This window comes from Peromyscus maniculatus, chromosome 20, assembly GCF_049852395.1.
Source record: "Peromyscus maniculatus bairdii isolate BWxNUB_F1_BW_parent chromosome 20, HU_Pman_BW_mat_3.1, whole genome shotgun sequence".
Classification (NCBI taxonomy): domain Eukaryota; kingdom Metazoa; phylum Chordata; class Mammalia; order Rodentia; family Cricetidae; genus Peromyscus; species Peromyscus maniculatus.
In genome coordinates, this window is record NC_134871.1 from 69,731,848 (window position 1) to 69,754,905 (window position 23,058).

General features: G+C 41.1%; 1 protein-coding gene across 5 annotated transcripts in view; it reads left to right on the top strand.

Annotated features, from left to right (window-relative positions):
* Larp4 (La ribonucleoprotein 4) overlaps positions 1-23,058 on the top strand; it is a 65,563-nt gene that overhangs the window by 4,394 nt on the left and 38,111 nt on the right. Inside the window, exons 1-2 of one of the 5 annotated variants that reach the window (XM_076556824.1) lie at positions 195-353; positions 22,066-22,204. In XM_076556824.1, coding sequence (XP_076412939.1) covers positions 336-353; positions 22,066-22,204 — 157 coding nt within the window. In that variant the 5' untranslated portion in view covers positions 195-335. Of the gene's footprint in view, positions 1-194; positions 354-22,065; positions 22,205-23,058 lie in introns of those variants that run through there. The other 4 variants (XM_076556823.1, XM_076556820.1, XM_042265233.2 and 1 more) reach the window with 4 other exon arrangements.

The following is a 23,058-nucleotide window of genomic DNA, read 5'->3' on the forward strand; positions in this document are numbered from 1 at the left end:
GCGGCGGCGGCGGCGGCGCTGCCCGAGGAGGTGGAGCCAGCGGGAAGCACGCGGGGCGGGGCGAGGGACTGGGGGGCGGGGCGAGGGCTGGAAGGGGGCGGGGCGTGGGCTTCCGCTCCCGGAAGCAGTTTGTCTCCAGAACCGGACACAGTTGCTGCTCGCAGGGAGGCGGGCCTGGGCGGGTCGGGGCGCAGCGGCTGACGGCGGGGGAGGAGCCGGGTCCACTGCCGGGTGGAGGGGCAAGGCGAGTGTCCTTATCCTACCGATCGGGGCCCGGGCCTGGGAGCCAGTCGGAGTCGCGGCAGCGTGAGCGATCGGGCCGAGCGGAAGCCGACATGTTGCTCTTCGTGGAGGTGAGCGGCTCCGGGCGCCCGGGGCGGCTCTGGAGAAGGGCGCCCGGGGTAGGGGGGGGCGCGGGCCGGCCCCGGCGCCATGTGACTTTCCAGGCCGTACACGCCGCGGAGCCCGCCGCCGCCGCCGCCGCGAGGCTGACACAGCACCCGGGCCGTGCAGGCCCTGCAGCCCCGCCGTGCGCCCGGCGGCGCACTCGAGGCCGCGCTGGGGGTCGGGCCCGGCGGCTGCGGCGGCGGCGGCTTCGGCGCCGGCGGGGAAGGGAAGGTGGCGCGTCGCGGGCACGGCTGAGGTGGCGTGAGGAGCTGAGGGAGAGCCGAGCGTCCCATATGGAGCTCCTGGAGGAGGCGGACGGGCGGCGGGCGGGGGCGGGGGGGGCGGAGTCTGCGGAGAAACGGGGGGATCAGGTGGGCGCGTTCCCGGGGCGAAGGGAGGCCGCGCGGGGCCCACCCGGGGCCGGGGCGAGCAACATGTGGGGGGACCCCGGGAGCCGCCGGCGAGCCGCGGGGAGGGAGGGAGGGAGGCGGCGTCGTGGGCTCGGCTGGGTCCGCGTGGGGAGGGGCGTGCGGGAAGGGAAGGGAGGGAGGGCCCCCCACCCCCACCCCGGCCCCCCACCCCCGAGCCCGGCCCAAAGGGTGTTGGGTCTCGGTCGCTAGCTCTGGAACGTTCTGTGGGGCGCCTCGGGCGCGCGAGTGTGAACGGCGAAAGGCCTCCTCCTCCGGGGGTCGGAAGCCCTGAAAGGCACCGCTCTGACCTTTTGTAAAAGTTACTCGGGGCCGCGGCCGCGGCTGCGGCTGCGTGCTGCGGCTTCGCCCCGCGAACCTGGGAAGAGGCTGTTTTGCAAGGGAGGGAGGATTTCGGGCAGGAGAGAGACCCCGCCGGGCAGCCGGGTCCTCGTCGCGGGGTGTGGGGTCCGTGGGGGTGCTGTGCGGTATCCGGCCGTGTCCGCCGCCCGCCTCTCGGAGATTTCGAGGTGGTGGTTACCTGCCTGAAATAATGAAGTATAATTTCCCTCATTTCTGCCCCGTTGTGCTCAGCGAGCAGTCAGCTGACTGCCTGGCAAATGCTTTGAGTAGATTCCAGATCATATTGTTCTTACATTGTGAAAACGTCAATCCAGCAAAGTGCAACTTTGCAACTTGGCATTTGTTAACTATGCCCATAAAAAGGATCTTTTCATGAGGGAAGGAATCACAGGTTGTATAATGGACTTGGAAGCTGGGGCCAACTTAACGCCGGGGGGGGGGGGGGGGTGGGTGGGTTCTAAGGCGGTGGGTGAATCTTATTCCCTGATAGTCTGGCATAAAATAAATAAGCGATTTTTTTTGTTTTTTTTGTTTTTTTTGGTTTTTCGAGACAGGGTTTCTCTGTAGCTTTGCGCCTTTCCTGGATCCCTGTAGCCCAGGCCCGGCCTCGAACTCACAGAGATCACCTGGCTCTGCCTCCCAAGTGCTGGGATTAAAGGCGCCTGCCACCACCGCCTAGCAATAAGCGATTTTATTTATTTTTATTTTCATTGTGTATATTCGTTGTACATGGTATTATGCTACATAAGGAGATTTTTACAGACATGTGTATTGTATATCAAGCAAATTCCTCCTCATATTCCCTAAACACTCCTATTTTCCCTCTGCTATTCTACCTTTTACATTTCCTTGTAGTTTATGTAGCTAATAAGTTTGGGATCCTTAAATTAGACGTTAAAGACACTTAATTACTGTATGTCCAAGGTTAGTAATATATATTAATTTGGATATTTGAAGCAGACCACTAAAAGTTTTGAACTCAGTTACTGCGATTTTCTTTTTGTTTTTCCGAGACAGCGTTTCTCTGTGTAGTTTTGGTGTCTGTCCTGCATCTCGCTCTGTAGACCAGGCTGACCTCCAGCTCACAGAGATCGGCCTGACTCTGCCTCCGGAGTGCTGGGATTAAAGGCGTGTGCCACCCCACCCCCCAGACCTCGTTTTTTTTTTTTTTTTTTTTTTCCATCTTTTTTCTTTTAAATTTAAATCCACCGGTTTTCCTTTAACAGAATAAGAATCGTTTTTTATTGTAAGCAGGCCTAGTTTGTTTTGGGAATTACTGTGCTATGCAGATATTGCAGAGTTTTTTTGTTTTGATTTGTGTTTGGTTTTTCAAGACAGGGTTTCTCTGTGTAGCCCTGACTGTCATGGAACTCACAGAGATGCACCTCCCTCTGCCTCCCAAGTGCTGGGATTAAAGGTGTGCACCACCACTGCTTAGCCCAGCTATGTTGCATGTTTTAAAAGGAGAGAAAGGGAGAGGCAGCAAATTAGACAAAAAGATTGTGAGGTGTATAATTTCCAGAATAAATTGAGTTACAAGTTGATTTCACTTTATTAAATGTGAACTTTACTAGTTGGTATGTTTAGTGTTTTAGAGTGCTAGGCCCTCTCCTTTCTCTAAAACAATATTGCATTGTTTTTACAGTTGAGGGAACAAGTTAAGAGGTTAAAGAATTTAGTAAAGACTAAGTAAGTAATAGAAAGATTCATCCAAGTCACCCTAATGTTAAACCAGCCATAATTTCCCAGTTTAGATGTGGTACATGCCTTTGCCTCCAAAGTGCTGGGATTAAAGGTGTACACCTCTACGTACCTCAGCTCAGCTAATGAATATTGAGGCAGGATTATTAACTGTGTTTTTCACTAAACACCTATGTATAGTTAATATCCCCATTAGTCATTTCTTTGATTCAGTTTATTGAAAATTAATGTCTTGAAATATTCAGGACTTAATTTGTGGTATTAAAACCAGTCAGAGCCGGGCCCTTAATACCAGCATTTGGTTGGCAGAGTCAGGCTGATCTCTGTGAGATTGAGGCCAGCCTGGTCTACAGAGTGAGAGCCAGGCCAGGCACCAAAACTACGCAGAGAAACCCTGTCTCAAAAAACGAATAAAAAAAACAAAAACAAAAACAAAAAACACAACAGTCAGAAACAAGACATTGGTCATTTGGCATTTGAAAACAATTTAATGTATTTGATTCTTAGAGGAGAGAGTGAGCAAAACCCAGAGTCTTGAACACTATATGTGGGTAAGTGTTCTACTACTTATACCCACCCCCTAGTATTGATTCTTATAACCTCATGATACAGAAATTCTCAACAAGGGACCAGCGCCCAGAAGTTGTAACTGGACTGCAGATAGAAAAGAATTGAAAATTCTAAGTCATAGTGGAGGTTTAGACTACCAATTACTAGGATTACGGGCATGAACATCTGTATTCAATTTAAAGGTGTTTTAAACTTAAAGTATAGGCTTTTGGTGCTATGTGTATGTGTTTAGGGTGTTGCATGAGTACCACAAATGTCAGCACAATTTGTTTTTGTTTGTTTGGAGACAGGGTTTCTTTGTATAACAGCCTTGGCTGTCTCTTTGTAGACAGGCTGGCCTCCAACTCACAGAGATCCGCCTGTCTCTGCCTCCCAGGTGCTGGGATTAAAGGTGTGCGCCACCACAGTACCAGCTGGACAGCTTTTCTGGAGGAAGTTCTCTCCTTCCACTACCTGGGCCCCCGGGTTCAAACTCAGTTTGTCAGGCTTACAGCAAGTGCTTTTACCCATTAAGTCATGTTGCTGGTCCTTCATTGGTATTTTTTAAGACATTCACATTATAATGTAGCATTACCACATCTACCTCCAGAATTTTTTCATCAGATTTTGTGGAATTGAAACATGGTGAGTTGGCTCATTAAGAGTGCTTGCTGCCTTCCAGGGGACCCAGGTTCAGTTCCCAGGACCCATATCTGGCAGCTCACAACTCCAACTCCAGGGGATCCAATGCCCTCTGTTGGTCTCGGACAGCACAGAGACATACACATAAATAAAAATCTTTTTTTAAAAGGATACTCTGAACCCATTAAACAATAATTTCTCATTTCCCCTTTGCCTCAGATTTTTACTAAATTTGAAACATTACAAACTTTTTCTAACTAAAGTTTAATGCTTTTTTAGATGGTAGCATTTTAAATTTTAGATTACTAGCATTATATGCTATGATGGAGAATGCTTTTAATCACAGCAGGTGGATCTCTGTGACTTTGAGGTTAGCATGTTCTACATAGTGAGTACCAGGACAGCCAGGCCTACAGAGAGAGACCCTGTTTCAAAAATAAAGTAAAATAAGGTGTGGAATGACTTTCTTTAATGCTAACTAAAGGTGACATTATGCCTTTTGTTCCAAATACAGTATTCATTTTTTCTTTAGTTTTACTTAGAGTTGTTAGCTATCATTGAAAATCAATATGTGTACATATTTGTAGGTTTTATGTTTCTTACCTCACTCCCCATGTCTTTATTTGTATTATATTGTATGTGTGCACACGTACATGCTGTAGAAGCCAAGATGGATGTTGGATGTCTTCCTCAATTGCTTTTCACTTATTTTTTGAGACAGGCTTCTTATTGAACCTGTACGTCACCAGTTTGATTATGTTGGTTGGCAGTCTTCCTAGAACTGGCTCTTCTGCCACAACATTTATTTGTGTGTTAGTATATATGCATGTATTCACCTTTCCTTTTTTGTGTCATGACACACCTGTAGAGTCAGAGGATAGCTTGCAGGAGTCATTCCTATTCCATTGTATGTGTCCTGGGGTTCCATCAAAGATCATCTGGTTCAATGGCAAACAGCTTTACCTGCTAAGTCATCTCACCAGCCCCCCCCCCTTTTTTTTCTTTTGAGACATAGTCTCATTCACTATGATGTAGCTTTGATGGGCTGGAACTTGGGTAGACCAGCTGCTTCCAGAGTGTTGGTGACTATCATGCGGACTATCATGCTGTCCCATTTTGTTTATTTACTTTTGGAGGCAGGGTCTCTATGTAGTCCTGGCTGTCCTGTAGACCAGGGTGGCCTTGAACCCGGCCTCCCAAGTGGTTTTTTTAATGTAGGCACTAGAGAGAGGTCTCAAGTCTTCATGCTTGCATGGAAAAGCACTCCTCTGACCCAGCTGTCTTTCCAGCCCCCAAATTAATTTTTTTTTTTTAAAAAAAGAATGATTTGGCAGAAGAAAGTGCATGAACAAGTTGTTAATATATTTAGTCTTAATTTTTTTCTAGTATGGTCATTAAACCTGAGCCTATACATGTTGAACAGGTGTTCAAACACTGAGCATCCCCAGCCTTTTAAATTGTGAAGAGTTTACCAAAAAAGTTGAGTAAATGAATAGCTATGGTTTTTGAATGTTGGTTTCTTAGCATTTATTAGAAACAAATACGAATTTAAAAAATCGATTTAAATATTGCTACAGAGTGGCCTGCAAATTGGAATGGATGTCTTGGTGGTTAAGTGTACTGCTTGCATTTTCAAAGGTTCTAGGTTTGATTCCCAGCACCTACACTACAACCATCTGTTACTCTAGTCCCCAAGGATCCAGGGCCCTTTCTGTCCTGTGTGTACTACACGTACCATGTGGTGCACAGGTACCTGTGCGGGTAAAGCACCCGTATGAATCAAATAGGTTAATTGGAATTTTTATTTTTTTATTTTATTGTGTTTTTTTTTGTTTTTTGAGACAGGGTTTCTCTGTGTAGCTTTGTGCCTTTCCTAGATCTCGATTCGTAGATCAGGCCAGCCTCGAACGCACAGAGATCTGCCTGCCTCTGCCTCCCAAGTGCTGGGATTAAAGGTGTGCGCCACCACCGCCCAGCTAGAAATCTTTAAAGAAAGATACAAAAGCATCCTTTGGTTCTTCGATTATAGTTTGTAAAAGCAAGTTGTGGGACTGCACGCCTTTAATCCCAACACTCCGGAGGCAGAGTCAGGCGGATCTCTGAGTTCGAGGCCAGCCTGGCCTACAACAGAAGCTCCAGGACAGGCACCAAAACTACACAGAGAAACCCTGTCTCGAAAAACCAAAAAAAAAAAAAAAAAAAAAAAAAGAAAAGAAAGAAAGTTACTGAAAATACTGATCCTAGTCATTTTAAATTTGTTTGGGCTGTCTGCTCAATATTTCTTCCCAGTTAATGAAAGTAATCTTTGATACTCAATATAAACATTTCAAGTCTGTAATTTTGATTTTCTGCCTTGGAGCTTAAAACAAGATTTTGTTGTAGTTGCAAATGGAGTCTAAGTCTATGTTACAGAGGTGTATGAGGTTGAGGATGTTGAGAAACTCAGAAATCCAGGTAATTTGTGTTGTGCAGTTACTTTTTTTCCCCCCAGACAGGGTTTCTTTGTGTAGTTTTGGTGCCTGTCCTGGATCTTGCTCTGTAGACCAGGCTGGCCTCAAACTCACAGAGATTCCCCCTAGCTCTCTCTTGTTACTTTTTATAAAGATTTGGGAATCTTTGCTTTAAATGTTGGCAGCAGGTAATAAACTCAACCTCAATAAAACTTCTGATCCTCAAGTTCCTATCTGTAATTTGTTCCTATCTTCTGACATGTTTATGATATTTCTGTATTGTCTATAATAGTTTCTGGTAACAGGTTAACATATGCAACATATATAGTTGTATCGTGGTGTGAGTTGTTGATATAAATACAAAAATAAATTGTTGATACCAAAAACACTGAAATCTGTAGGGTTTAAAATACCTATTTTTTTTTATTTATTTATTTATTTTTATTTATTTATTTATTTACTTATTTAAGATTTATTTATTTATTTTGTATACAGCATGTATGACCAGAAGAGGGCACCAGATCTCATTACAGATGGTTGTGAGCCACCATGTGGGTGCTGGGAATTGAACTCAGGACCTCTGGAAGAGCAGTCAGTGCTCTTAACATCTGAGCCATCTCTCCAGCCCTCCTAAAATACCTATTTTTATGTATTTATTTGAGACAGGGTCTCTAACTTGCTATATAGCAGAGAATAGCCTTGATCGCCTGATCCTACTTTATTCCTGTTGCTGAGATTAGTGGCTTGCATTACTACTCTGACTTTTCCAAGAAATGTTTGGGGTGTGTGAGTTGCTCATTCTGTAGCACAGGCTAGCCTCATAGTGTCCTGGGAACAAAAGATCACAGATTGGCACTACCAACTAACTGATCAAGGGCTGTAACTGCCAAAAAAAATGTTTTTTCCTTAGTAAAGAATATCCTTTTGTTCTAAAACTTCTAAAGCAAAAATGAAGATTATTGCATTTTAAAAATACATTTATATGTAAGCATCAAAAGAATACAAATTAAGTTGGGTGGTGGTGGTGCACGCCTTTAATCCCAGCACTGGGAGGCAGAGGCAGGCTGATCTCTGTCAGTTGGAGGCCAGCGTAGGCTACAGAGTGAGTTCCAGGAAAAAGGGCAAAGCTACACAGAGAAACCCTGTCTCAAAAAACAAACAAACAAAAAAGAATACAAATTTCAAAGATAGCAGGCTTGGGGGCCTTGCCTTTAATTCTAGCACCCAGGAGACAGAGAGAGGCAAGTCTGATGTGAGGCCTAGCTTTGAGACCCTGCATTCAATCTCCATTACTGTGCAAAAGAAAAGGTAGGTGATTGATACACACTAGCTACCTGAATAGGAAGATTGCCTGAGCCTAGGCAATTGAGAACAGCCTGGGCAACATAATGAGACTTTTTCAAAACAAGTGAAAACTGGACCTTTGGCCAGACAGAAACTGTGCTTCGACTTGGTTACTTTCTAGTTTTGTGCCTTTGGGCAACTTATTTAACCCTTGCTTCTCAGTTTCTTTCTTTTTTTTTTGTAAGTTGAGGATTATACTAATAATTTATAAGAACTATGGTAAAGTTAAGAGGAATGACAAGGTAAAACATTTAAAATTATAAGGACTTTGTGAGCTCCGGCTGCCTTAGTATTTGTATGAAAGATGTTCTCAGGTTCATTCTCATTTGAAAGTAACGAAGTTTGCTAACTTAACATTATATACCAGGAATAAAAAAGTACCTTTGCTGACTTGAGAGACTGCTCAACAGGTAAAATTCTAGCTGCTCTTTCAGAGGACCTGGGTTCAATTCTTACACCCACATGGTAACTCATCTGTAACTCAAGTTCCAGGAGATCACAACACTCTGAGGGCACTGAACATATGTGGTGCAGACAAAACCCTCATATACATAAATGTATACTCATCCATGATCCTTGAGGATTTCCTGTATCCTGACTGTTCATATACTCTCCAAGGTGTTAGAGGACAGCAATTCATAGACAAGGTCACTGCCACTGTGGTGGAGTTCACAGACAGAATCATTCCAGAATTTTAAATTATAATAAGCATTTTGTATGGAAGTTTAATACTATTAGGAAAATTACTGTGATTATTCTTTTCTTTAACTAAAATTCATTTGTGCCTTTCCCTGGGATGGAAAAGATCTGAATTGACTTCTGCCTTGGAGACCCTGGTTCTTATCTGGTAGCTATTTTCTGTATCCATTTCTTGCTGATCATAGCCACTTCAGGTACAACTGGGGTCAGAGGTCATTTGCTTAGATTTATCATATTCCTATGTAGCAGTATATAGCTTAGGCAACATCCATTTATTGGTTTAAGATTGCAGACTTTCCAGACTGATTACCAAAGGTCCAAATACCGACTTTTTCTTTCTAGCTATATAACCCCGGGCATTGGGCAGATTAATTGACTGTATAGTAGAGTAGTTTTCTGCTCTTAATCATTAAAATGTTGATGATGATAATATTTAACTGAAGTTGTTATAAAGGTGTTTCTTCAATATTAGGAATTATTCTTTGAATGAATGAAGTTCCACCCTTTTTTGAGGCAGAGTTTTTTTTTTTTTAATTCTGTAGCCCTAGCTGGTATGGAACTTACTATGTATACCAGGCTGGCCTTAAACTCAGATATGCCTGCCTCTGCTTCAGGAATGCTAGTTCCACTTTACTTTTTATTTTTTATTTTTCATAAAATACTTAAAATCTGGGCATAGTGGTGCACTCCTTTAATATCAGCACCTAGGAGGCAGAAGCAGGCAGGTCTGAATTTGAGGCCAGTCTGGTCTACAGAGGGAGTTCCAGGACAGCCAGGGCTACACAGAGAAACCCTGTCTCAAAAACAAAACAAAAGAAAAACAATCTTGGTAGGACTCCATAGTCATACTTGATGAAATGACTTGTGTTTTCTGTTTTTTTCTTTTTTTCTGTTCTTGCAGTTACTCAGTCAGGTTTTCTTACTTTATTTTTTAGATTTATTTTATGTGTACGAGTGTTTTGACTGCATGTATGTGTGGGGCAGTGTTCATGCCTGATTCCTTTGGGGGTCAGAAGATGTTATCCAGTCTCCTGGAATTGGAGTTACAGATGGTTTTGAGCTACCTTGTGGGTGCGGGGAACAGAACCAGAGTTCTTTGCAAAAGCAACAAGTTCCCTTAAATGTCGGGACATACCTGTAGCCCCTGGCTTTTTGTTTTTTGACAGTGTCTTTTATAGCTCGGACTGGCCCTTGGAGTCCTAAAGATGACTGAACTCCTGATCCTTTCTCTATGTGTTTCTCAATTTTAGGGATAGTTCGGTTATTTTTGTATGATAATTATGCTGACATCATCTACTGTATGTTGGCAATAATTGGCAACAGTTTCAGTATCTACTCTGACAGGTTTTTTTGTTAATACATTCATTATGCAACTGTGTAGCCTCAGTGGCTTAGTTTTGTTTTTTGAGACAGGATCTTTTTCTTGTAGCCCAAACTGACTTGGAACTCAAGGTTACTCTTGTGGCAGTCATCATGCTTCAGGTTCCCCCCCCACACCCACTCCCTTTTTTTTTTTTTGGAGATAGGGTCTCCCTATGTAGCCCAGGCTGGCCTCAAATTCCTAATCTTTCTATCTCAGTCTACTGAGTTCTGGGAGTATTTATACAAGGAGTACAGGAGTGTAACACGATGCTCAGTTCTGAGCTGTTGGATGATTATATATTTATTTATATTTATAATGTACATATTTATATAATTATTGAGCTGTATAAGATGGAAGTCTTTATTAAACCCTAGTCAAGTTGAATTAAGAAATAAAAGTATGCTTTTGCTTGGGATGCCAAGGCAGGAGGATTATGAATTGGGAGTTGACTTCTACTACATATCCTGTCTCAAAGAAGGAAGGTGACAATATACTGGTGTGACTGCATATGCCTATATAGGAGGATGAGGAGTTCAGGGTCATCCTCAGCTACATAGTGAGTTTGAGGCCACCCTCTGCTTCATGAGATCTTGTCTCAAACAATGGCAGCAATAATGTTTTGTTTTGTTTTTTAAAAAAGTGTGATTTGGGGACTGGGGAAGATGACTCAGTCATTAAGAGCACTGGCTGCTCTTTCAGAGGACCTTGGTTCAATTCCTAGCACTCACATGGCAGCTCACAACTGTCTGTAACTTCAGTTCCAGGGGATCTGATATTCATATGGGCATATATGCAGGCAAAAACATCAGTGCACATGAAATAAAAAGAAATATTTTTTAAGGTATGATTTTAATATAAATTGATTTGTAGATTTGTAGTTTTTTTTTTTTTTAAATCATTTTTAAAGACATGCTATAGAAGACACCAAACTTTTTGTTGATTATTTTCCTCTTTATGATTCTGGGGATCAAACTGAGGGTCATGTTTTCTGCCTTTTCCAGTTTTTTCCCCCCAAGACAGGGTTTCTCTGTGTAGCTTTGTACCTTTCCTGGATCTTGCTCAGTAGCCCAGGCTGTCCTCGAACTCACAGAGATCCACCTGGCTCTGTCTCCCGAGTACTGGGATTAAAGGCGTGCGCCACCACTGCCCGCCTTTTCCAGTTTTTGTTTTGTTTGTTTTTTTGTTTTGATGTTTATCTCAGGTAATGATCCAGAACACAGCGTCTTGGAATAGGGATGTAGCCTGTTATAGAGTGCTTGCTTGACATGCCTAGGGTACTTAGAGAGAACCAAAAATCATAGCATCCTTATATATACATCCCTTAGATAGAATTCACATAACAGGGCAGCATAGAAACTTTTTATTTCTTCTTCACTGAGCCCTGTCCCCAGCTTCTGTTTTTGCTTCCTGAAACAGACTCTTGCCTTGTCTGGCCTCATATTGCCTTTGTTGGACCAAGTGGCCTTAAGCCACATGTATCCTCATACCTGGCCTCCAAGTACAGATGTTTTGTAGTTGAAGTTTTCCTTTGTCCCACCTGGTCCGCAGCTGCTCAGACCCAAGTAAACCCGCAGAGGCTTATATTAATTAAAACGGCTCGGCCATTATCTCAGGTTTCCTACTGACTAGCTCTTACACTTAAACTCAGCCCATTTCTGTTAATCTATATGTTGCCATATGTTCCATGGCTTTACCTATGTGCCATTACATGCTGCTCCCTGGATGGCGGGCTATTGTCCCTTGACTCAGCCTTCCTCTTCCCAGAATAATTTTTGTCTGCTTGTCCTATACCTCCTGCCTGGCTACTGGCCAATCAAGTGTTTTATTAAACCAGTGTACAAAAGCATTACCCTACAGCAATGTTTTAAGTTGTTACTATCATTACTGACCAAATTGATTTCTAAAGTGTTAAACTATTTTTCCTTAATGTCCAATTTATTGGATCTTTATTAGCATTAGTTATTCTAATTTTATAAATTTGTTGTGTAGGTTAAAACAATAAAAGATAATCATAGTCCCTTATGTCACGTAACAAGAATAGTTTTTCGAGTTGAGATGTCTTTTAATTTAAGTTTTGTGTATGTCATTACACATGTTTTTTATTGTTTAGTTTTTGAGGCATGCAACCCAGGCTGGCCTGAAACTTACAGTATAATGAATGAAGGTTGATCTACAACTCTTAATCCTCCTGTCTCCACATTTCAAGTGCTAGGATTACAGCTGTGTGCCACCACACCTGGCTTTCCATCTACATTTTTTGGTTGGAAAGTAATCTTGCCACGCATCTTAAAAAATGAGCCGGGCAGTGGTGGCATGTGCCTTTAATCCCAGCACTCAGAGGCAGAGCCAGGTGGATCTCTGTGAGTTTGAGGCCAGCCTGGTCTACAGAGTGAGGTCCAGGATAGGCTCCAAAGCTACACAGAGAAACCCTGTCTTGAAAAAACAAAAAATAGCCAGGCGGTGGTGGCACATGCCTTTAATCCCTGCACTTGCGAGGCAGGCAGATCTCTGTGAGTTCGAGGCTAGTCTGGTCACAAAGTGAGTTCCAGGAAAGGCGCAAAGCTACACAGAAAAGCCCTGTCTCTAAAAACCGAAGGGAAAAAAAAAATGAAAAATAGAAATAAGAAAGAAAGAAAAAAAAACAAAAAAGAATGAGTATTTATAACTTTGTTTTTGCTATTCTCTATGCATTTTTGAAATGTCACATTTATATACCATGAATAAACATAACTTACAATAAGTGAAATTTTGCTTATCAATTTAAAAACCATAAAAGTAGCATTAAGTTTGGAAAAATGTAGGAAAGGACAAAAATGAAATGAAAAGTGCTCTTGCCTAGGGGTAACCAGTATCAGTATTTGTTTGTTTTGGTCTCTACAGTCTATCTTGTACATGTACATTGTTCTCATACAATTGAGCAATTTCCATAAGAAGAGAGTTGCTTTGTAGCCAGAAGTTATCCAGTCTGAATCTTACCCACCCATGGTCCTGCAGCTGCTTATAAAATAATCACTCAGAGACAATATTAACTATAAACTCTTTGGCCTATAACTCAGGCTTATCATTAACTAGCTCTTACTGAATTCACACCATGAATTCACACTGAATATCATTAACTAGCTCTTACTGAATTCACACCATTTCTATTAATCTATGTTTTGCCACATGGCTTCGTGGTGTTACCTGTATTCCATTCCATCTTGCTCCCCCGGCAGTGTTTAGCATCTCCCCTCACTCCGCCTTCCCTTTGCCTGTATCTTTTCTTGTATTCCCCACCTAGTTCTATTCTGCCGTGCCGTAGGCTATAGCAGCTTCTTTATTAACTGATGAGAGCAACACGTATTTACAGAGTACAGAAAGACCATCCCATAACATTGCTTTCTTTTTTATTTTAATAAAGATTTTGGTGAGCATTTTCTATATCCACTTAATAATTCCTCCCACATTTATATAGATGGTCTTGTGTGCTTTATGCGTGGTTTTGTCTGGTACTAGCAGCTTGTATAAACATGGGGTAAACAACAAATTGACATTGACATTGTTCAGAGTGTATTCAGAGTTCATACATTGGTTTTAAGGCTCTGGGTTTTTCTACTATGTATGATCTATAGTTATTGTACAAGTAACTATAAATTAAATGTTTCTGACTTTTACTATTATAAAAATAAACATGGTTGAACATCCTTTTGCTCACATGTTTTTTTTTTTTTTTTTTTTGGTTGTTGTTGTACACAGAAGAGGGCACCAGATCTCATTACAGATGGTTGTGAGCCACCATGTGGGTGCTGGGAATTGAACTCAAGACCTCTGGAAGAGCAGTTGGTGCTCTTAACCGCTGAGCCATCTCTCACATGTTTTTTAATACTCATTCTTTAGTTGTTTAGTAAGTCAAATAAGTATAATTTCTGGAGCAAAGAATGTATACATGTAAAGCTTTTTTGATTAACATTGCCAATTCTGTGGAGAAGTTGTGTAAATAATGGGAATAAACTGGATTGTTTGTAACGAGTCTTTTTCCGTCTAGCCACCCAGTTCCCAAATAACAACATAGGAACTTCTTATTAAGTATTAAAGCTTGGCCTTAACCTGGACTTGTTTCTAACTAGTTCTTATAACTTAAATTATCCCATATCTTTTAGTTCACATTCTTTTACATGGCTTGGTTACCTTTTCTCTGTACTGTCCATCCTATGGCTGGAAGTCCTACCTATACCGCTTAGCTGTTAACCATTGAGCTTTTTATTAAACCAATCGCAGTGACACGTCTTTACATGGTGTAATCAGGTATCTCGTAACATTTGTTGTCACATGTATAAAGAACCATTGAGTCCACTTGGGATTGTATGTTCCAGGCCAGGGTGGCCTAAATAGTGAAACTCTGTCTTAAAAGATCCTGGAGCTAGAAAGATGGCTTACAAGTTGTGAGTACACACTGTTCTTACAGAAGACCTAACTTGAGTTTGCTTCCCATCACCCACATCTGGTGCTCACAAATGCCCATTAGTCCAGCTCTAGGGGATCTAACACCTTCCTGCCTCTGAAGGTGCCTGCACTCAGGCACTTGTGTGACACACACACACACAATTAAAAATAAATCTAAAAAAAGTAAACAGCCAGGCGGTGGTGGCACACGCCTTTAATCCCAGCACTGGGAAGGCAGAGGCAGGTGGATCTCTGTGAGTTTGAGGCCAGCCTGGGCTACCTAGTGAGTTCCAGGAAAGGCGCAAAGCTACATAGAGAAACCCTGTCTCGAAAAACCAAAATAAATAAATAAATAAATAAATAAATAAATAAATAAATAAATAAATAAAATAAAGTAAAATAAAATAAAATAAAAAAGTAAACAAAGCTAGAGAAGGTGATTCCTGCCTTTAATACCAGCAGAGATAGGAGAATCTCTTTGCTTTAGGCTAGCTCCATCTACAGGCATGTACCACTGTACCCTGCAAATAAGGGTTGTCTGGGCACAGGCCATATAATGCTGCTATACTTAGTCTAGTGACAGTTGATATGAGCTTTTATTAAATGACTTAATGAGTTGTATTTCATATGGGTATGCTGGACAAAGTGATGATACATGTGCCAAGGTGATAGCGTGGGAATTTATCACAGCACTCAGAAATGTATGATATAAAACTTCAATTATGAAATTCTTCATCTCATGTTTTTTAAAATACTGTTAACCATGGGTATTTGAGCTGAAAAGTTAGACCAAACCTAAGGCAGACCAGATGTAGAAAGGTAGTAGTATGCCATAAGGTGTACAATATTAACCACCAGTCTCAGACATTTAAGCTTTCGGTTTTTTTTTTTTTTTTAACATGGGGTCACTGCTGTTAAGAGTCTTCCCGATTTAATGTAATTAGCAGAAATAAGAATATTTTACTTGGTCTGCCTCCTCCACCCCACTCCTACTCCCCACTCTCCAACCCCCCAGACAGAATTTCTCTGTGTAGTCCTGGCTGGCTTGGAACTCAGAAAGATCCACCTGCCTCTGCCTTCTGAATGCTGAGATTAAAGGCATACGCCACCAATACCTGGCTTTGTCTGACTTCTTTTGAGACTCATTGCCTAAATATCAAGAATGTATACTTAGTACACTATTATGTTTCTGATAAAATGAAGTACAGTTAACAAGACAGAAGAAGGAAACTGTGACCAAAACATAGTAAGGTACCTAAGGCATGTATAAACCACAATATCTTTTTTAAAATATATATTTTATTGCATGTATATGGGTATTTAAGCTGCATGTATGTCTGTGCCTGGTGCAGACAAAGGCCATAGAGGGCATTAGTCCTCTGGAACTGGAGTACAGACAGTTGTTAGCTGCCATATGGGTAATGGGAATTAAACGTGGGTCCTCTGGAAAAAGTCAGTGCTCTTAACCTGAGTTGTCTCTCCAACCCTCATAATGACTTTTGATTAAAAAGTGCCTTATTTTGATATTAGTGATATCAAAACTGTTAATTATATGAACAACAGAATGTGTGTGTGTGTGTTTTCTGTTATACCATAGTTGCTTCTCAATTGTTGGAATTACTCTTTAATTTTAAAGCAAGATATATTGTACTCTTCTGGGAAAATTTAGAACTGGATATTTTGATGCTATGGTTTATTCTCAAAGTTGATGCAGTAGATTCATGATATCCTTGGTGTGGCAATGTTGAGGTTATGGGATGTTTATGATGTAGAATCTGATATAAGATAATTAAGTCATCAGGCTCCTCCTCCATCAATGAATGAGTAGTGCCATCTCGAACAAGTGGCTCTGGTCTCTTGTGAATGCGCATTTCTGTCAAGAGCTGGTTCACCACATGAGCTGGTTCACAGGGTCACCACATGAACTCAGCCACTTTAGAGCAGTCTGTTTTCTGCTTCTCCGTGTTGTGATACTAAAGAGTGTTCAGTCACTAAGAAAGTAGCTGAACTCTAAAGATAAATAGTCAGAAAAGTACTTATCTGGAGAAGCTGGTAAAACTTGGGCTACCCATACTTGGTATCTGTTGATCATTGGTGGAGGCCCAGTGATCTGTGTTCAGAACCAGAATACAAAGTAAACTAGAATCAAACAAGTGATAATTCTTAGAGAAAAGGAAAACTGCCAGTTTTTAGCCTTGATTAGTATGGGAGAGGTCTTTAATAATAATTCTAATCCTAGTCTCTCCCTACCCCCATGGAATATGGCTAAAATCCATACCCTATTGTTTCCCCAAACCATAAATTAAAAATGTAAAGTAGCTGAGCATGGATCATGGAATTCAAAGCCATTCTCAACTACATAGCAAGATGAAGGCCAGGCTATCAAAGACCAGAGAGAGAGAGAGAGAGAGAGAGAGAGAGAGAGAGAGAGAGAGAGAGAGAGAATGAATGAGAATTTAAGGCGATTTCAGACATTTTTTCCATAAGAGCCCATTTAAGCATAATTTCCATTTTTCCCCCCACAAATAAAATGCCAAAAACCCAGGCTTTAGAGACTTACTGGATAAGTTGGGCAGCATCTTAGAAAAAAAAACTTAGACAATTGCTGAACTGAAAGAAGATACCAAGAAATTGCTTAGAATGCAAAGCCTAGCATGGTGGTACATGCCTGTAATTTCAGAATTCTGAAAACAGATATATACAGGTTTTTGAAGTTTTAGGCCAGTCAGGACTAAGTAACTAAGTCTTGAGGCTTTTTCTGAGAGTTGGAGGAAGAATTTTACAATTAGAAGGACAGAAATTATAAAAGGTTGGTGCATGGAATAGATGGAGCAGGAATGAGAAGGTGTATGTATATTGTATTGGAGTTCCAGAAGGAAGTAATAAAGTAGTTGTGGCAGAGAGACAGTATTTGAAGAGATATTTCTGAGAATTGTGTACAATCAATGAAAGACATACTACATTTCAGGGCTCAGTACAAGAAGTTAAAAAGATTCCATAGTTAGCTGGGCTGCCTGGTCTACAGAGTGAGATCCAAGACAGCCAGAACTACACAGAGAAACCCTGTCTTAAAACAGCAGCAAAAAGATTCCAAACTTAAATAGTAATTACATCCCCACCATATCATTGACATCAATTAAGCAACCATGAAGTAACGCTTTAAAGAAGGACAGTTGATGGGATATTTGAGAGAGAGAGAGAGAGAGAGAGAGAGAGAGAGAGAGAGAGAGAGAGAGAGAGAAATAAAGTGCTTGCCTTACATGAGAGTCTTTTTTCTTCTCATTCACTTTTATGTGTGTGTATGTGAGAGAGAGAATACTGTATGTGAACATGTGTGCCACATGTGTATAGGTGCCAGGAAAGGCTAGAAGAGACTATGGGTTCCCTGTAGCTGGAGTTACAGGTAGTTGTGAGCTGCCTGATGAATATTGGAAACCAAACTTGGGTCGTCTCTGTAGTCCCTGCTCTTTTTAAAATATTTATTTATTTGGAGGATTGCTACACATGCCATAAGGTCAGTGGACAACTTGCAGTAGTGTGTTTTCCACATCGTGTGAGCCTTGGGGATAGAGCACAGATCATCATTGGGTGCCAAGTACCTTTACTCACTTGGCCATCTTGCCAGCCCTGTGTGTATTAATTTTTGTGTATAGAGTGATGAGTACATGCCGTGGTGCGTGGGTGGAGGTGAGAGGACAACGTTCATGAGTTAGTTCTCTTGTACAATGTGAGTCTAGAATTGAACGTGGGGTTGGCAGCAAATCGCTTCACCTGTTGAGCCGTTCATCTTGCCTGGCCCCATGTGTGTGCATCTTGGTTTTTATTTTTCTAGTACTTTTTTTTCTTCTTGTTGACATTTTATGTTATTCTGTAATCTGTATTTTGTGATTTTTCTGGTGTCTTTTTTTCTTTTAGAAGTTAATTTCCGGTAGTTGATAGCCTTTACCTTTACCTTGAAGTTACTATGGTAGAATAAATTAGTGTGTATATGGTATACCTTTGAAGGCCTGCTGGGCTGACAAGATGGCTCAGTGAGTGAAGGCACTTGTCACCAAGCTTGACAAGTTTGAAAAGAACCAATTCCTATAGGTTGTACTCTGATTTCCACACACACCATGGGACATGCATATCCCTCAGAAACATACATACAGTAAAGAGGTTTGTTGTTTGAGCAACCCTGGGTGACATGGAATTGCCTGTCCAGACCAGACTAACCCCAGCTCACATAGATCTATCTGTCTTTACTTCCTAAATGCTGGGACTAAATTCATATACCACCACACCAAGCTAATTAGTATTTTTTAAAAAGTTAGTATGCTTTATTAAAAAAAAAAAGGATGTGGAATTTTATACTGTTAGTGCCTTTCAAGGATTAATTATTACCTGTTTATTATTTAAAGAGAGAGAGAGCACACAAGACAGACAGACAGAGTTTTGCTATGTAGCCCTGACTGATCTGGAACTCAAAGGAAAAAAAAATATCCCCAGTACAGGGATTAAAGGCTTGTACCATGCCTGACTCCTTTTATTTTTTGAGACAAGATCTCATTTAGTCCAAGATGGCCTCAAGCTTGCTCTGTAGGTAAAGCTTTTCTTGTGCTTTTTTGGTGCTCCACTTCCATCTTCCAATGCTGTTATTACAGGTAAACCTCCATGCCCAGATTTTTTTTTTTTTTTAAATAAACAATTCTGCTAGGTGTGGTAGTGCTTAATTGCTTAATTTTAATCTCATCACTCAGGGCAGAAGCAGGCAGATCTTTTTGAGTTCCAGTGTTGACTTGGTCTACATAGTGAGCTCCAGGCCAGCCAAGACTATATAGGGAGACCTTGTCAATAAAATAAAAATTCTTACTTCATTTATGATTAAGATTCAATTCAGAAAATTTCCCAGGACTATTCATATCCTAGATTTGAGTGTGAGTTTTGAATTCAGATACAATCTAGAGAATCAGTTGTTTTATGTTTAAATAGTAATTATTAGGCTACATTGAGAATGTGTTCTTACTGTCTGCTGTCTTCAGGGATGAGGATAGACTTGAAGGGGGAAAGGAGGATTAAGTATGTAAATACATGGATTTTTCTTTTTTTGAATGCTTCAAGGTCTGGGATGTAGAGTGTTTGCCTGGCATGTAGGAAGCCCCACACACCTACCTGGCTAAATGGAAAGGAGGGAGGGAAGCAGCAGTGTGGCAGAGGAGGGAGAAGAGCTGACCAAGTGTGATGGCATGCAGTGAGAACCCCAGAGATGTAGACAGTGTTCAGAGTTGGAGGCCAAGCGAAACCTTATTTTAAAATAAAACTAGACCAACGTATAGCTCTAGTGGTAAATGCTTCCTTAGTGTGTATTCCATGTGTGCATAATGGCTGAGTTCAGCCCCAGTGCTTCAGTGGTAACAATACCAGCAAGTTTTTAATTTCCCTGAGGGTACCTAGGCTAGCACAAATTCTTTGTAGTTTTGCTGTCAAAAATTATTCTGTAACTAAATTCACAATCACTAACCAACTCTAAATCAGTAACTAATGGCAAAGTGGTGGGGAGTCCTTAAGTACTGTTCTTAAAATGTGAGTGAACTTAGACATGGCACACAGTATACCTGAACCATCTCCCTCCAGATTTAGTTTCAAAACTTAAAAAAAAAAAATGTATTACTATTGGTGTGTGTGTGGTATTGAAGTGTGTGTTCGTATGTGCCATGGTGCTTGTGTGGAGGTCAAAGGACAACTTTGTGTCAGTTCTCTCTTTGTAATTTTATGCAGGTTCCAGGGATCAAATTCAAGTTGTCAGGCATGACAAGTCATTTACTTCTAAGCCATTTTCCCTTCCCCATGACTTTTTTTTCAGTTGATAAAAGAAAGCAGTTAAGAAATAAAGCTGGGCAGTGGTGGCACATACCTTTAATCTCGGCTGGAGAGATGGCTCAGAGGTTAAGAGCACTGGCTGCTCTTCCAGAGGCCCTGAGTTCAATTCCCAGCAACCACATAGTGACTCACAACCATCTGTAATGAGATCTGGTGCCCTCTTCTGGCAAGGATACATGCAAACAGAACAAACACTGTATACATAATAAATAAATCTTAAAAACAAACAAACAAACAAAACAAAAATACCTTTAATCTCAGCATTCAGGAGGCAGAGGCAGGTGGACCTCAGGGTTCAAGGCCAGCCTGGTCTACATAGTGAGTTACAGGACATCCAGGGCTGCACAGAGAAATTCTGTTTTGAAATATATATATATTGCAAACAATAGAGTGTAATGAAATAATATTCTTTCATTGAAGATCAATCACTTGGAGAAACTCAAGTAAAAGATTGGTTCATTAGAAGAGTATGGGAGAAATCCATGATATAATGTAGGAAAGACAGCCAGACCTCCTAGAAACAGGCAAGCAGAGAGACAGACAGACAGACAGACAGACAGACACTAATAAAAGATTTTTAGCTGGGCGCATGCCTTTAATCCCAGCACTTGGGAGGCAGAGCCAGGCGGATCTCTGTGAGTTTGAGGCCAGCCTGGGCTACCAAGTGAGTTCCAGGAAAGGTGCAAAGCTACACAGAGAAACCCTGTCTCGAGAAAAAAAAAAAAAAAAAAAAAAAAAAAAAAAAAAAAAAAAAGATTTTTAAACGAAGGGTTGGTAAGACAGTTTAGCAGGTAAGGCATTTGCCAATAAGCAACCTGAGTTTGATTCCCAGGACTCACATGGTTGAAAGAGAACCAACTCTGTCACATTATCTTCTGATCTCTGCACACACACACATACAGTAAATAAATAGATAATTGAACATTAGAAGAGGGCTGGAGAGGTGCTTCAACAGCTAAGAGTGCTTACTATTTTTGCAGAGAACCTGGATTTTGTTCCCACCACCAGTTTCAGGAGATCCAGTGCCCTATACCAAGCAGATCATTTTCTTTTGTCTTAGGATAGAATTTCCATTGAGTGAATCATTCAGCCTTAGAAATCTGACATTACTTAGTAATAAAAACATGTATTCTGAAAATTTCAACGAACAACTAAAAGCATTGCTTTTAGATACATTTTAGGTATGTGAATACTTTTAATAATAAAATTCTTGACATTTTCAAGTAGGTTGGGATACAATAATATTTTCTTAATTTATTTTTAACATTTTTTGTTTGTTATTTTGAAATAGTATCTCATGTGGCCCAGCCTGACCTTAAACTAGTTAGTTGATGCCAGCCTTGAACTTCTGATCCTCTTGCCTTTATCTACCAAGTGTGGGATTATCCTGGGCCTCTGCCTGCTTAGGCAGTATTTTAAAAAGGGCCAGACATGGTATTAAAGAATGCCAGACTCAGGAGATACAGGCAGACAGATCTTTGAGGAGTTCCAAACCAGCCTGGGCTACATAGTGAGACCCTATCTCCACAATTTAAAAAAAAGTTTTATACAGATGTATATTTTTTATTACATGGATAGCCATATTTCACATGGAAATCTGAAATGATTATTTCAGGTCAATTACTTTTAAAGTTTTATATTTTTACATAGATCACATAGATGTTTGGCTGGGTGTGGTAGTACATACTTGTAATCCTGACACTTAGGAAGAAGACAAAGAGGAAGACAGCTTGAGCTGAGTAGTTGAGACCATTAGTCTGTTAGTGTTACTGTGTGTGTGTGTGTGTGTGTGTGTGTGTGTGTGTGTGTGTGTGTGTTTCTTTCAAATGGTAGTAGAAAAGCCCTGATCTAAATTTACACAGATCTTTTGATTGTTTAGCAGGTAACATCTAAAGGCACTGGTTTAAATCCTAATGCCAAAGTATGGCAAGAACTTCCTTCTGGAAATCCTGATGGCACTCCTGTAACTGAAAGCTCTTGGCATGAAACTGCAGCCACATCTGGATCTCATCCTGAGGGTAAGTATTTATTGGAAAAAAAATTACATTTTGGTTAAATGTATGGTCAAATCGGCTCAAACAGGTTTGAGATAGCCTTTGATTATTTGATGTGTTGATTGATTAACATTTTGTTGCTGAACAAAATGTATGTAAGAAAAGTCAACTTTTAAGGAGGAAAGATTTACTTTGGCTCATGAGGTTTCAGTTCATAGTAACTTGGTCCCATCACTTTGGGCATTTAGGGTGGCAAAATAGCATGACTGGGGGTCTCCTGGTAGAACAGAATTGCTAATGTCATGTAACCCTCGAAGAACCTGAGAGGAAAGAGCGAGCTTGGGACATGCCACCTCAAAGTTCTTCCCTTCAGTTTGGTCCCACCTCTTAAGATGCCATCATTTCCAAAGGGCTCCTAGGGTTTGGAGCTCCTGAGCAGATGGACAGATTGATGGAGGGAGTCACAGTTTACTATCCAGACTCTCACATATAAACATTGTACACTGGGGCCAGACTTTTGTCTCAAACACTGGGGGCACTTTTCAGATTCAAACCAAGATTTGATGAAATGTATATGTGAATGCTTAGCATCATAGTTTGTCTATAATTCTTTTTTTATACATTATATGAATCGTCACTAATTTCAAGTTGTGTGTGTGTGTGTGTGTGTTTTGTTTTTTGTTTTTTTTAATTTCTCTGTGTTTTGGTGCCTGTCCTGGATCTCGCTCTGTAGACCAGGCTGGCCTCTTTGAACTCACAGTGATCTGCCTGGCGTATGTGTATTTTTGAGTCAGCATCTAGCCCATTTATAGTATATCATTTATAACTTCTTAGAAGATTTGTTTGGGTCTGTCATCAGATGTATTAACTCACTGGCC